General features: G+C 38.4%; 1 protein-coding gene across 2 annotated transcripts in view; it reads left to right on the forward strand.

Moving 5' to 3' along the window:
* Positions 1 to 429: 429 nt before the first annotated feature.
* The window catches only part of PPP4R4 (protein phosphatase 4 regulatory subunit 4), a 60,136-nt gene continuing 46,516 nt past the window's right edge, over positions 430 to 14,049 (forward strand). For both annotated transcript variants that reach the window (XM_066321816.1, XM_066321814.1), the window contains exons 1-2: positions 430 to 585; positions 1,086 to 1,159. In XM_066321816.1, the coding sequence (XP_066177913.1) occupies positions 472 to 585; positions 1,086 to 1,159 (188 nt within the window). In that variant the 5' untranslated portion in view covers positions 430 to 471. The remainder of the gene's footprint in view (positions 586 to 1,085; positions 1,160 to 14,049) is intronic.

A 14,049-nucleotide genomic window follows, 5' to 3' on the forward strand; every position in this document is an offset into this window, starting at 1 on the left:
CCTCCCGGGGCGGGCGGAGAGGCGGCACCCGGGCACCGCGGCGGGGCCGCTCCGCTCCGCGCCCTGCTCTGCCCGCCCAGCCCCGCCGGCGAGGGGCCGCCCGCAGCCGAGGGCTCCGTCCTGCCCTTGTGGCGCCCGGGGGCACCCGGCTCCCCCCGGCTCCAGCCGGCTCCCCGCGCCCTCGCTGCGGACGGGGGTGGCCAGCGACGAGGGCAAAGTTGGCTCGAAACTCCGGCCCGCCGAGGCAGCGGCGGCTGCGGCGGGCTCCGGGGGCTGCGGGCAGCGGCCCCGGGCGGGCGGAGCGGAGAAAGTTTGCCGGCGGGAGGCTGGGCGGGGGCGGCGGCCGGCGGGCGCTGCCGCAGTGTGCGAGTCCCGCCGCCGGCCGCGGGAGCGCTCCGGGCTTCATCCTGCCGCCTCCGTGCGATGTGAGGCTCGGCGACAGCGGCGGCTGCCGAAGGCTCTGGTTGTTACATGCGCCCAATAATCTTCTCCAAAATGGATTTTAGTCATAGCAGCCTTTTTGGATACATAGAAGACCTGCAGGAACTAACTATTATAGAGAGGCCAGTACGCAGGAGCCTGAAGGTATATACCTCGAAAAAGAACGGTGCTCTAAAATCCATTTTAAATTGTGGCTTCTTTAATTGTACACAAATAAGTGAATAGACAGTTGTTTGGTGTTTTGTTTGTTTTGTTTGTTTTTATAGCACAGGAAATGAAACATTCTTGTCAGTCATTTTGAAATAAACAATCTCGAATTTCTATAGGAGGAATTTCATGTCTTCAGTATAAGAACGTTAAAATGGGAACGTATAGACTAACTTGGGTCTTTAGGTTAATTTATATGCCACTTGTTTAATAGTGGTAGTGTCTGGCTTGAAACTGTGCTTCTCTGACATTCCATCTTTTCCTGGTGGAAGATTTATTTGATTGAATTTGAAATGTTGGCTAGAGGTTTCATGAATAAATTCAAATTACTGATGAAACTGTCCCTTTATGTATGGGGTGAAAGGTGTTGTGTTAAGACTGAAACAGTGAAATAGTTAGGCGTTGTAAACTCATAATCTCTATTTCACACTTGACAGACACCAGAAGAAATAGAAAGACTGACAGTTGATGAAGAACTCAGTGATATTGAAAGGGCTGTTTATCTACTCAGGTATTTCCTAAAATGTTGCTGTGAAACGTTGCTGACCATCGTGTTTGCATCCAGCTTTTTTAGTGTTTTACTCCTCACTCCTTTAATTTTCTGTCTATAAGTAGTTATTTTACCTTCAACTATGTTAAGCATATAGGCAAGGTAGAAATAGGTACTGTAATTAAAAAAAAAAAAAAAAATCCCCCTATAATGGGATGTCTGTGTACCTATATAAGAATTTCTGAGCTTTTAATATGTTCCTCACCTGCTGGTATTGTACTTAATCATCTTTTCCCCTGCAGTTGATTTTGCAAGATTCCCTGAGTTAATGTTATTAACACCAATAATTCAGGGAGTTCATCCTCACTCTAAGCAGATATTCACTCATGGCAAGTTAAAACAGGCTGGTAGCTGTTGTAGCTGTGTGTGTTTGGACTTTCAGAAGAGAAAACTTGAGAAATTAGTTCTACCGTCCTTAGAAATTACTGTAGAAGATACTGTGTTAATACTTCCCTCTGTTCTGGTTTTATTCATTTTACCTCCTCCTTGTTTAAAGTATTTATTTGCAGCTACTTGAATAACTTAAATTTGGTAGTTAAAAATCTGGATCTTTTAACTACTGTGTAAGTCCTCTTTGAGAGTACAAATGTTCTGGGGGATTTTGAGTTGAATATGCATTTTTAAACAATACCTGGTAATTGGAGAACCAGCTGCAGCTCCCTCTCAGTTTGCTTATTCTGCTATTTTAAGTGCTTTTCTAGTCTATGCCTGCACTCAGTATTTAGAATATATATTCTTGGTGATATAATTTTCTCCTTTTGGGGTGCATGGCATTATTTTTAAGTTATCATTTTTGTCCACTGATACTGCTTTTGATGCTGACTTCTCTTTATGGTTTGGGTATATTGTTTATGCTGAAATTTATTAAATAGATGGTTTTAAAACTTGCTTTGCTCTTAGTTGCTATAATCAAAGCAGATTGTTGACTGTAGGGAAATTCAGAGGAAACATTTTGCATGTGGTACATATCACTGAAAGGATGCGTATCCGTGTATCCATTCTGGATTTTACTTCACAACCACCAGCAGGGGTGATTTTTTTTTTCCCCCCAGTGTAGTAGGAAATTTCTTTGCTCTTTTTCCAGTTAAAGATCATGTTTCCAGCATATATGTCCTAACAAGATCATTACCTTTTTAAATGGCAAAGGGTTTCACTTCATGTCTTTCAGTTCATCAATTGCTTTTCAACCTGGCCTTGACCTTCTCCTGACATCTTTATCTGATTTTCTCTATGCAAGCAGCTGTTCTTGAAACATAACATTCTTTTTCTTTTTATGAAGCTTTCGTTTTTTTTCCTCTGAATTGTTTTCCTCTGAATTGTACCTTTGCTGAAAGGTTCCTTCAACTCTGCTTGATAGGTTTTTTGTAAGGTAGTCTCACTGTGCAGATATGTTAATACAATAATCCAGTGGAAGCTTTTGCTGTTGAATAGCATATTGCTGTCCTTGTACTGAGTGGAGTAAAAGCAGCATTGAAAAGCTGCCTGTAAGCCCGTAGTACCTTTTATATAATGTATGAGACTATGTACTTTTGGCTTGCCAGGAATTTTTCATCAATTTTAATACAATATCCCTGCCTGTTGCTGTTTTGATAGTAATGTCAGTCCAGTGTTTCCGTGCCTCATTTTCTTACTCAGATGCATTATTCACTGTCCTTCAGGTTGTTTCTTATGTGGGACTCTCCTTGATCTTATCCAAAAAGCCACTGCCTTTTCTGAAAATCTGTCTATAGAAATAGCTTTCCTGAGATTGAAACAAATTGTTGATGGCACCTTTGTTGTACCCTATTTGGAAAGGATGGTGTTACTCCTTATAAATTAAAAATATACAAGAACAATAATAGAAAGCAAATCTCTCACCTTAAATATCTACAGATAGCATCAAAATGCTACTTTTGTCACAATGTTTTTTGTATTGTCATTTACTTATTGCACCCTAATCTGCAGATTTTAAATTTACTGAGGTGAGTATCTTCAGCGTTGCTTGTTCAGTGCAATGGAGCTGATTAATACTGAGTGAAACCTTTGTATGCTACAGCAAAGCTAATGTTGCACTAATGATTTTCTGAGGAAGCGCAGAGTCTTCACATTTTAAAGGCTTTCATTCTGAACAAAAAAACCTCAACCACTTTCTTCTCTTTTCACATCCTTTCCTTCTGAAACCTGTCTCTAACTTCTACTCCCTACCCTTGAACTTTGATTTGTTTATATGCAGAGTTGTTGTATGATTACTAGATACATGTTTTTAGAAGATTTCTGCTCCTGAAGTCTTTTACTATAGTAGTCTAAAAATAGATCCATTGAGATTCAAGTTGGATAGGATAGATCATCTTTTTTTTCCCTAGTGACATGTTCTTGCTTACTATATGAGAAGGTATTAATATTATGAGAAGGTATTAATTTCCCCACTCTCAGAGTTTCATCAGCTATTCTTCTGTTTTCGCTTGTTATGTTCTTCGCTTCTCATTTACCAGTAGTACTGTAGAGTTTCTGGCATGGTCTTTTACTTTTTGGTATTGTAAAGTTAACTGTTTTGCTCATATGGTATGTATTTGTAACCATCTAATGATTATTTTGTATTTTCACAGTGTCTTGTCTGTGTCTAGCCATGATGTATGGCCACAGATTTTGTAAATCTCTGTTCATTGTGTTCTTTTAAGTATGATGTAATTATATACCTGCTAATCTTTTTAGCATGCGGTAAGTACATTGATACATTGATCTTGTGTGAGATTTTAGTTCCATAGGGACATGATTTCATTGTAATTGCTTTTTTGTTGTTACCTATTATAATTTGGTTTTACATTCTAAAGTGATAATTGTTATTTTAATAATCCTGAAAAGTTAATCTCTCTCTCATTGTTATTTCTAGTGGATATCTGCTTTCAGTCTCCCCTTTTCTGCTTATACCGTTTTTCAGATAATTATGTAATGAGGTAGATTGATAAGAGGATCTAGCTAAAGCTGATAATTTCTAGTCACATTATTTTTCAGATAAATCAACTCTTTGATTTGCTACATCATGTGGGTATAGAAACAGTTTTGCAAGTAAAAGGAAAGATGTAGTAGCTCTCTTGGTGGCTGGGGTTACTTTAGTATGACTTGAGCAAAAGTGAACTTCTGCTTTAAATCTCTGATGCCCAGAATAGTGGGTTTTAATTAGGTAACATTCTGCAATTAGACTGAGCAAGTTCTAATTTAAGAAGAATGTGGTAACAAAGTGGACTGTAATTTCTTTTAATCTCATTTAACCTTGATTCTGGTAGAGGAACTTGGGCTTTCTGAGACCAGACTGTCAGGGATGTTTATGAACTTCTCACTGAAATCAAATGGGTTTAGGGACTTAGGGAGGGAGAGGCATTTGAGTGTCTCAGATCTATGCTTTAGAGCTTCAGCTTGTGTGTTTGGTGGTTTCTGGAGCCTCTAATACGAATCACTGAAGAGTTGTATTCTCTCTGTGCTTTGCCTGATACTGGCCCAACAGAAGAACAAGGACAGCGAAATGGCTGTGTGTCTCAACCAAGTCATTGTCAAGATTGATGGCTCATCATAAGACCATCAACAGATTAAGAGAAGCTGCCAAAACATACTCAAGCAACTGAATAGTTTCCATTCCACCTCAGCCCATGGTGTTCTCTACGAGGACAGTGGCAATAAGCAGCTCAGGGACAATAATTTTTATTCCTGCTGTGAGCTTTTGCCTGTAATCTTAGTTTCTGTATTCTCTGATGCTTGATTCATGTTATTACTTATATTAGTTTCTCTTACTGTAGCTCACTCTTGTGGTATACAGCCCAAAAGCAGGTATTCTTTGCCCGATGGGATTCTGGTTCTGGATGCTTACTGGCATGTGCACTGCAGGGTGGTTTGTTTTCTGAGGACTTTTCTGATAGATTTCCCTAGGGCTTATACACTGTTGTGTGTACTGCATGATTTTGTATTCAGCTAGGGGTTTTTTTGTTTTTCATTTGTGCCTGCTTAGTGTTAAAGTTTCCAGACCTTGACACTTGTGTCTTAGTCAAAGTAACAGGGTAATAATGAGTTATCAAGGTGGAAGATTGAATTTTTCACCCTTTTGAGAACAAACCCTTTGTTTTTGGAGAGGTCCTATCTATCAGTGTAGAAAACGGCACAATCCCTTTCTAAAACATTTAACACAGTTTTTTAATAGATACTCTATTTAACACAATAGATACTCTATCTAGATTGGAAAGAATTCAGTGCCTCTAAACTTATGATGACTTTAAATGACCACAGCAACAAGAAAAGTTGTACTTTGTTGTACAAGCTATCCTTGATTGGCTAGAGCATTCTCAAATTCTAAACATATTTTAATACATTATATGTTGTTGATCGTGAATGTCAAAACCACTACTATTTAGAAGTTTTCGTGGGGTTTTTTTGTCTAGTTTTTAATGATGGTGTTAATTTTGGAAAATTTAGTTTTTCTGTAGGTGCAGGCAAATCACTTCAAAATCATTTGTTTTAAATGAAAGCTTTCATTTACGTGTAACTTTAGGAGCTGATTTGCTGCATTTTATCAGTTTTTTGGTGTGTTGCATAATCATGAACACTGGCTACTGTATTCCACTTAGACAGTTTATGGTCTTGATGCATACATGGTATACTGAATGATCCAGCTGTAATGCTCAGCATATTGGAAAATAGTTCTTCCATCTGTCCTGCCAAACTGTAAATATCAATGTAAAAAGTATTTCTTAATTTCCCCATCTTTTATTTTTCAAATTGCAAAAGTTTTATAAAAGTTTCATTCTGATTCACTTAGTTGGACAGATTAACTATTGGTTTGACCTTAAATATGTCATGCAAATATAATGAGTATAAAATTGATTCTTTCACCTTAAAGTAAAAGGCGTACCTGTAGACTCCTAAAGTGTTGCTAAGGCTCATACTTTTATTCACATTTAGATTTGTGCAAATACTTCTGTTAATCATATTTGCTGAGTTGAAACTGCAGCAGAGGAACCAGCTGTGAATATACTGAGCGGAGTTAATGTAGTGCATTGAGAAGCTTTAAAGAAAAAGGAGAGTTTACATTTCAGTTTTCTTTCTCAGGCTACAGTGCAGGAAGATGGCAGTGCCAGTCCTCTCTCTATTCTAGTGTTTGAGCTATCTTTGCCTTTTTGCCTGCACAGAACATTGGGGACTTTACCTGAGGCAAACCTTGAAAATTATAGTTAGTTTTAAAACTGATCAACTGTGTGGTCCAGGACTTCATATGCTTTAAAAAACCCCATTGCCAGCACAAAGGAATTGAATAACAGCATGGGAACAATGCTTGGGAGGGGGTGAAATATCTGAGACTTTGGCTAGGTTATGATGCTTATGAAGTTACGGTTTCCTGGTGTCTGGCTTCACAGTCAGGTTAAGCTGAAAGAAGCTTTCCTGATATCAGAGAGGAGTTCTCCTCTCCTTTAAATATGTGACTGCATCTACTCATAAGTTTTGTGTACCAGTGCTGATGCTGTTGCAGCTATGCAATCTCAGTCAGATTAGGAAATACATGCTAATCCAAAAAAAAAATTTCAGATGCTTGCTTCCAACAAAGTGGATAAGGGAAAACCTTATCATCCTTTCCTATAAACATTTGACATAGGAATATCTAGCTAAATATTTCTCATATTTCTTTCTTTCTACATGATGGATTCCATATATAGATAGCATGTTGCACAGCAGGAGAGTGAGTTTCTTTTGGTTTGGGTGAGCCCTGGCATTTAATAAATAAGTTTAACAGTGGCACAGTTCATTTTAGATGTCACATAATCAATGTATAAATATAATAATTATTCTTTAAGTCACCTTCCTTAGAAAGTTCCAAGTGTTTATAAAAACATTTTGTCCACATAAAGAGCTTTTATAGTCATGCTTGCTCAATATTATTAATTTAAATTTTATCATTTGCCTGATTTGGCAAGAGATGATAATATTGGACTAGTTTTTGTCAGGACCTGGAAATGCATCCAGTGGAAACTCTATGAAGATGTAGATAGGAAAATATAATATTTTGTGTTAGAATACATCAAAGGTACAGACTCTTCAAAGAGTTGATCAAGCTGTCCATTTAGGGCTAGTCTGAATATGCTACATGGTACATGATGGTACCCTGTAAAATAATGACTGTTGTATGCTGGTGACTGAAACACAAATCTCAAGTCAAATTTTATAGAATCGTTGGATGGCTGGGGTCAGAAGGGATCAAAGGTCATCTAATTTTCTAATTCCAAACCCCTGCCATGGGCAGAGACACCTTCAACTAGGTCACTTTGCTCACGGCCTCATCCAACTTGGCTGAGGATGCTTCCAGGGTTGGGAACTCTGGGCAACCTCTTCCAGTGCCTCTCCACCCTCACAGTAAAGAATTTCTTCATAATACTCCATTTAAACCTACTCTCAGTTTGAAATTATTTCTATTTGTCCTATCACTACATGCCCTTGTAAGAAATCTTTTTTCAGCTTTCCTGTAGGACCCCTTTAGGTACTGTAAGGCTTCTGTAAGAGGCTTGCTCTCTTCTCCAGGCTGAACAACCCCGATTCTCTCAGCCTTTCCTCACAGGAGAGGTGATCTGTCCCTCTAGTTGTCTTTGTGACCCTCCTCTGGACTTCTTCAAACAGATTGATGTCCTTTTTCTGCTGAGGAACCCAGCACTCCAGGTTGGGTCTCATGAGAGCAAAGTAGGGGGACAGGGTTACATTGCCTTGCTGGCCACACTGCTTTGGATGAAACCCAGGATACAGTTGGCTTTCTGGGCTATTGCACAGTGCACATAGCCAGCTCACATCCAGCCTCTCCCCCACAAACAGCCCCCAGTTCTTCCCAGCAGGGCTGCTCTGATCTGTTCATCCCCTGGCCATGATACTAGGGCTTGCCCTGACCCAGGTGCAGCACCTTGCACTTGGTCTTGTTAAACCTCATGATGTTCCAGCAGTGCTCAGCTTGGTGTCGGTGGCAGACTTGCTGAGGGTGCACTCAATCCTTTCGTCTGTATCATTAATGAAGATACTAAATGACACTGGTCCCAGTACAGACCTCTCAGGGACATCACTCATCACTGATGTCCATCCAGACTCTGAGCCAATGACCACTATCCTGTAAGTGTAAACATCCAACCAATTCCTTATTTACTGAACAAGTTTTTCTTGCAAATTTCTTCTGGCGTTTTGAGTACAACTTCGTTGTAGCCATAGGAAGCCCTTCACATGTCGTGATGTGATGCTCCTGTGGCCCTGCACACTGACTCCATACATTGCTAGCACAAAGAAGAAACAGCACTTAATATTGATTTAGCTACTCTTTCCCTAAAAGCAGTTTAGTAGCATGCACCACTACCTGTCCCAAAAATACTCTGAGACTCTTCAGAAGAGTGACTCTTAGTGCTGATATGCCGATACACCCTGTATTTTTGCATTCAGGGCTGTTTAAAAGCTTTTCTCAATCTCCGCAAAGCAGGATAGATATAACTCCATTATATATTGGAGTCTGTTATATATTGACTCATTGTTACATTGTAAACTTTATGTGAAGGGAAGTAGTTTTACTGAGGTGAAATTCTGATTATAATTTTAGGACTTTGGGAACTAGGACTGCAGTCTTGGGCCTGTATCTGTGCCTTAGCAGATATGCTATGACAGAAGAATTTGGAATGAGACAAGAAAGAGCTTTGTTGAGATTTAAAATTAATCCTGCTCTCTGGGGTAAACTTGTATAATAGTTCATCTAGCTATTTTTAGAGTTAACTTTAGTAATATTAATGTTTTTGTCCTTGTTCCATCAGCTGGTACTCTAAATGCCAACACTGAGTTACCCTGGATTTTGCCAAGCCTTGGAGCCCAAAGCTTTATGTCGCAGGAAACAAACCCAGGATCATTTAATTACTTAGAAGTTTTCTCACAATGAAAATAGAGTGGGAATGTAGACAGTCCTTGAGACTAAGCAGGTCAAAGAGGTCTACATTATTCATGGAGGAGTTCTCCAGTGATGGTAGGAGCATTTTTAGGGGCATTTTTTTGTGTAAGAGAAGTTATCTTTAGTTCTTGAGGACAAACAGAAAAGGAAATTGAAGTGATTTCTATAGCAAGGGTTTCTATTGACATAGGCTGGCAAAACCCATATTTACAGTTAAAGAACCAACTGTTTTAATTATACACAATTATAGGACTCTGTACCTGAATAAGAGAATTGCTTCAGATTCAAAAACTGAGGCCAGAAGTGGCATCTCTAGCCAATGACAGTTATGTCCTTGGGCAAAGATTTTTTAAAAAAAGACCAATAATACAAAAGCACACCAATGGGAATTGTCCACAACTGAGTTGTTCTTGAAATTCCCCCTTTGAGAATTAAGGTGTCACTGGCATTCTTATATCTTGATTCTCCTCTCCTTCCCCCCCCAAGGTATCTTTCCCTTCCTAGATCAGGTTGTGGAGGTGTCCTTGCAGACTGAACAGTAACAGTATCCTTTGCAGGCTTTGAAAACCAGGGCTCTCCTAAATTCCCAGGCCTGCATCTATTAAAACCAGTTTTACGTGGCCATCACTTTCACTGCAGTTGGAAGTTGCTCCTCTCTCCATGAATATCCTTGGTGTCTCATGGAGACACTGTTTGAAAGATGGAATCTTTGCCTCTGACTGGTAATTCCCTGTGGCCTATCGCCCCTGGCATATGGAAGAAAAATATCTTTTTGGTTTAAGAGTGATAATTAAGCAGAATGAAGAAAGAGACAAAGAACCACTTGAAAACTTCTGCTAGATCTCTTGCATACATCTGAGGCTTTTTTGCTGCAGCCTCATACTTTTTACACAAGTACCAGATGTTTCACATCCATGTTATTATTTGAATGGACTCTTGATGATGCAGGCATTCTTATTTAAACTATTCTATTTAGCTTCTTTTGCATTAAAAAATGTTTTTGCATGTTTCTCTTAGCAAAACATTACTCTAATGAGGGGTTAATATTAAGAAACCAAAATATCAGGCTCTGGATATGTCCCTGTATCTTGGTAGCGGTTGTGCCAGCAGCAGTTTTGTTTATTCCATGTTATGTGACTGTGGGTTCTGAGAATGTGTGCAACTCCCATGTACAGAGTGGCTGAGTCATTCCTTGTCAGTCAGATAAATTCAGAGCAGGACCAGAGGTAATTGCTATGCTTTACTGGACTCATTAACTGTTGTTGGAAATGCCTTGCCCATCTATCCCTTATATGTTACCTTTCCTAACAGACTACACATAGGTTGTACTTCTTAGTCAGTACATAATTCCAAAATTGCAGTTGCTTTCTTTACAGGAAGATGTTACAGTGTGGATTTAGCCTCAGTGTTTCTATATAATGCCTACTTTCATGTTCTTCTGGTCGTTCTTGAATTTACTATAAGAAAGTCAGATTTAGGCAGTGTGTAAGCAGGGATAGATGAACTGGCATGAATGGAATTGCATCATTTTAAGTGTATGTGAGTCCAAGCAATGGATAGTAACAAAGGTTTGTTGTAGGACTTCAGATTTTTTTTTTTTTTTTGAACTGACAGTATTTGTAAGATTATGTAAATTAAGGTGACCCACACTGCTAAGTCAATATAATGTATAGTGGTGAAGAAAGGCTTCAGTCTCAAAGGGCATAGTCTTACATTCTTTCTAATAGGGAACAAAGTAATTTATGTCTTCTCTTTTCCTTATCCATTTGTCAAGAATCATCCAGTTTAGAAGAATACTTCTAACTTTGGAAATAGACCAATACAGCATTTTCTCCTGGGGCATTTTTCTCACTGGTTTTTAGAGTTAAATCTCCTATTTGATTATGGGGGAAAAAATAAAAATAATTTTTTTCTTTTCCCAGTCTGTCTTAAGTCAGAATGGTATAATTTGTTTTTAGTTTTTTAAATGGCAAAGCAATGTAACTTTAAATAAAATTACATAGGTTTCCACAGGGTTTTATGTGACAGTCCAGGAGAAAAGGTATAAACTGAAAATCTTGGAGGACTTGGGTTTTTGTTTTGTTTTTTGGAATAGCTTTGTGTCCAAATTGTCAATTATCCCTTGAGTAAAAATTCCACGTCTTTTGAAGTAAAACCAATAAATTAATTTGGGTGGGTATCAATTAGTTTCTCCCTCTCCCCATCCGTGCTACCTCCCCATAGCTATTGTTGGACAGCAAAGAACAACATCAGGCACTGGAACCACCAGTTTGTGCTGCGATTAAATAAAGGCTGTTCAAAGCTTGTTGTTTAATTCCAAAGCATTTCTCTTTACCAGTTGGAGTGGACAAGGAAAGTTGGATTCAAGGTGGATCAAATAATTTAGTAACACAATTGATATTTACAGAGCTTCACAGCAGAAGTGATGTTACAATCAATAATACCGTTGCATTTTGCTTGCAGTAGTTTATGCCTAAAAAATGGGATGATTTACTGTTTGTCTGTGTTGCATGAGAAGTGCAGATGACCAGCTTGTGGTCAAATTTTCTGAAGTGTAAACTGGCTTTTTTTCCCTCCTCAGTGAAATTGCTGGATAACTTTTCTTAGCAAGAGTATATTGAGAAGGCTCAACTAGGGACAGAAAGAAAATGCTTTAAACATGGTAATTTTATTTTTGTTGTAAGTAGGGGTTGATTTTATTATTTCTGGCAGAATAAACATATGTAAAAGAGATATGAAAGGCATCTGCTTTAATACACTTTTTTACGTGATAATATTGCTTACATTGTTGGGGCAGGCTTGGAGATAAAAATCCTGTCTTTAAAGGGAGAAACAGAAAAGATACCATTTTCACTGCTGAAATTGTAACTGAGCTTTTTGAGGGGGAGGATTTATGTCCATATTAAATAGCAAAACATGAGTCATTGCCTGATTGCTGCTCGCACCAAAATTCTTCTGTTATAAACAGTTAATCTCTTTTATGCAAAAGGATAGGGTTAGGATTAGGACCTATTAGGATAGGGTTAGGATTAGGACCCCTATTTCTCTGCCATTTTGGGAACTAGAAGTTAGTTAGATTATGGTTAGTTAGATTCAGGGCAAGATTTAATTTTATTTTGTTTTTTCTGGCTGCACTAATTGATAGTCTCTAAATCAATGGAGAAAAGAATGATAGCTACTTAAAATTAACCTGCTTCTTTACTACAGGTTTTCACCCAAGAGTATGTCTATTTATTCTAGTTGTTATCACCATGTAAAGCCAAATTAGGTGTATTTTTAGGGTCAATTGTAAATTCTTTTGAACCCTGCATCCTTGTTGTATTGCAAGAAAATACTTGCACCATGAGTTTGTATGTAAAAATCAACTCGTATTGCAGATAAGTACACTTGTGCTTTGATCACTTCAGTTGTCCCATCTATTTGAGAATGATGTGTTAGAGTGTAGATAGATCAGTAAAATTAATATACAACTCTTTGTATCTTACATATTTATTGCAAGTTCTGGGTAATAGAATCTTAATTAGGTAAAATCTTCTTCAGTGTCTCATCTTACTTATTAAAGGAAGGAGTTTTGTTCTTTTTAAATTGGAATGTGGCAGCTTTTGGATCTATTTGGTATAATGTCCCACAGCTGTAAAACCAATGAGCTGAAAAAAACTCCAACTAGAGTTTAGTACTTGATAGTTCATTTGAGATGTTCATGACTCTACCTGCTTTTTGGTAAAGGATTGTGAGTATTTTTCCCCAAATGTTATTCATTCCCCTTTCTTACTTTTGTTTTCTTTGCCCTTGTTGCTGTGACTGAGAGTTTGCCTTAAGCTCAGTATTTTCAGAGGACTGCTTGCTGAATACCAACTGAGATATTTTGTGTGACTTCTGTGAAGACTATGTTGGCCCAATGAAAGTTGTGTGTAACTTTGGAGTTCTTTGTACAATAAAAAAATCATTGATGCTTAAGCACTGTGTTTATGGTAAATTCTGCTAGTTGATATCCATTTGCATACATGTCTCTTCAGATAGATAATAAAAGTATTGTTCATGAAAGCAATATTTTGTGTTAATATTACACCATGAGCTTAGACTAAAAGTTTACTGTCCCAAAGCTTTTACTGATCAATGAATTAAGTTCCTTTTTAGGAACAAACAAACCATAGGGAAGAGGGCAGGAGAATGGCGAGCAGTAGTATTGTATCAGTGGATGCTTTTTAACATAATTTTTCTGTGTTACTTTTTCTTCCATAGAGTGATATTGATATCAACATACGAAATAGATAAGCCAGAAATTCTGATGGTTAACACTGAATATATGCTGTGAATATATGCTATGCAGCTGAGCATATTTGACATGCATTCAAAGGAAAGAGGGACTCTTTTCTTCAGAGATTATTCTGGTCCAATTTTAGTAAATGTGGGTGGAATAACTGGTAAATGCTTTTGTTTACTCTTTCCATTGCAGAACATCAAACTCTATCTGGGATAACTGTACCACTATGATGTGAGTACATATAATATGACTATGTGAGGAACAAATAGTGTAACAAAAGGCTATTTAAGATGATTGTAGTGATTTTTAAGATAGGGAATGTTACTAGGACTACAGTGTACCTAAATATAATTGAGTAGTTCATGGATTAACCCCAGACAGCTGCCAAGCCCCACGCAGCCACTCACTCATTGGGGGAGAATCAGAAGGGTAAAAGCTGGAAAAGTTGTGGGCTGAGATAAAAACAATTTAATAGGGAAAGCAAAAGCCATCCACACAAGCAAAGCAAAGCAAATTCACTGCTTCCCACAGGCAGGCAGATGTTCAGCCATCTCCAGGGGAGCATGGCCCCGTCCTGTGTCATGGTGGCTTGGAAAGTGAAACACCATCCTTCCAAACATCCTCCCCTTCCTCCTTTCTCCCCTCCACTTTATATACTGAGCATGA

Source organism: Sylvia atricapilla, chromosome 6 (genome assembly GCF_009819655.1).
Source record: "Sylvia atricapilla isolate bSylAtr1 chromosome 6, bSylAtr1.pri, whole genome shotgun sequence".
Classification (NCBI taxonomy): Eukaryota; Metazoa; Chordata; class Aves; order Passeriformes; family Sylviidae; genus Sylvia; species Sylvia atricapilla.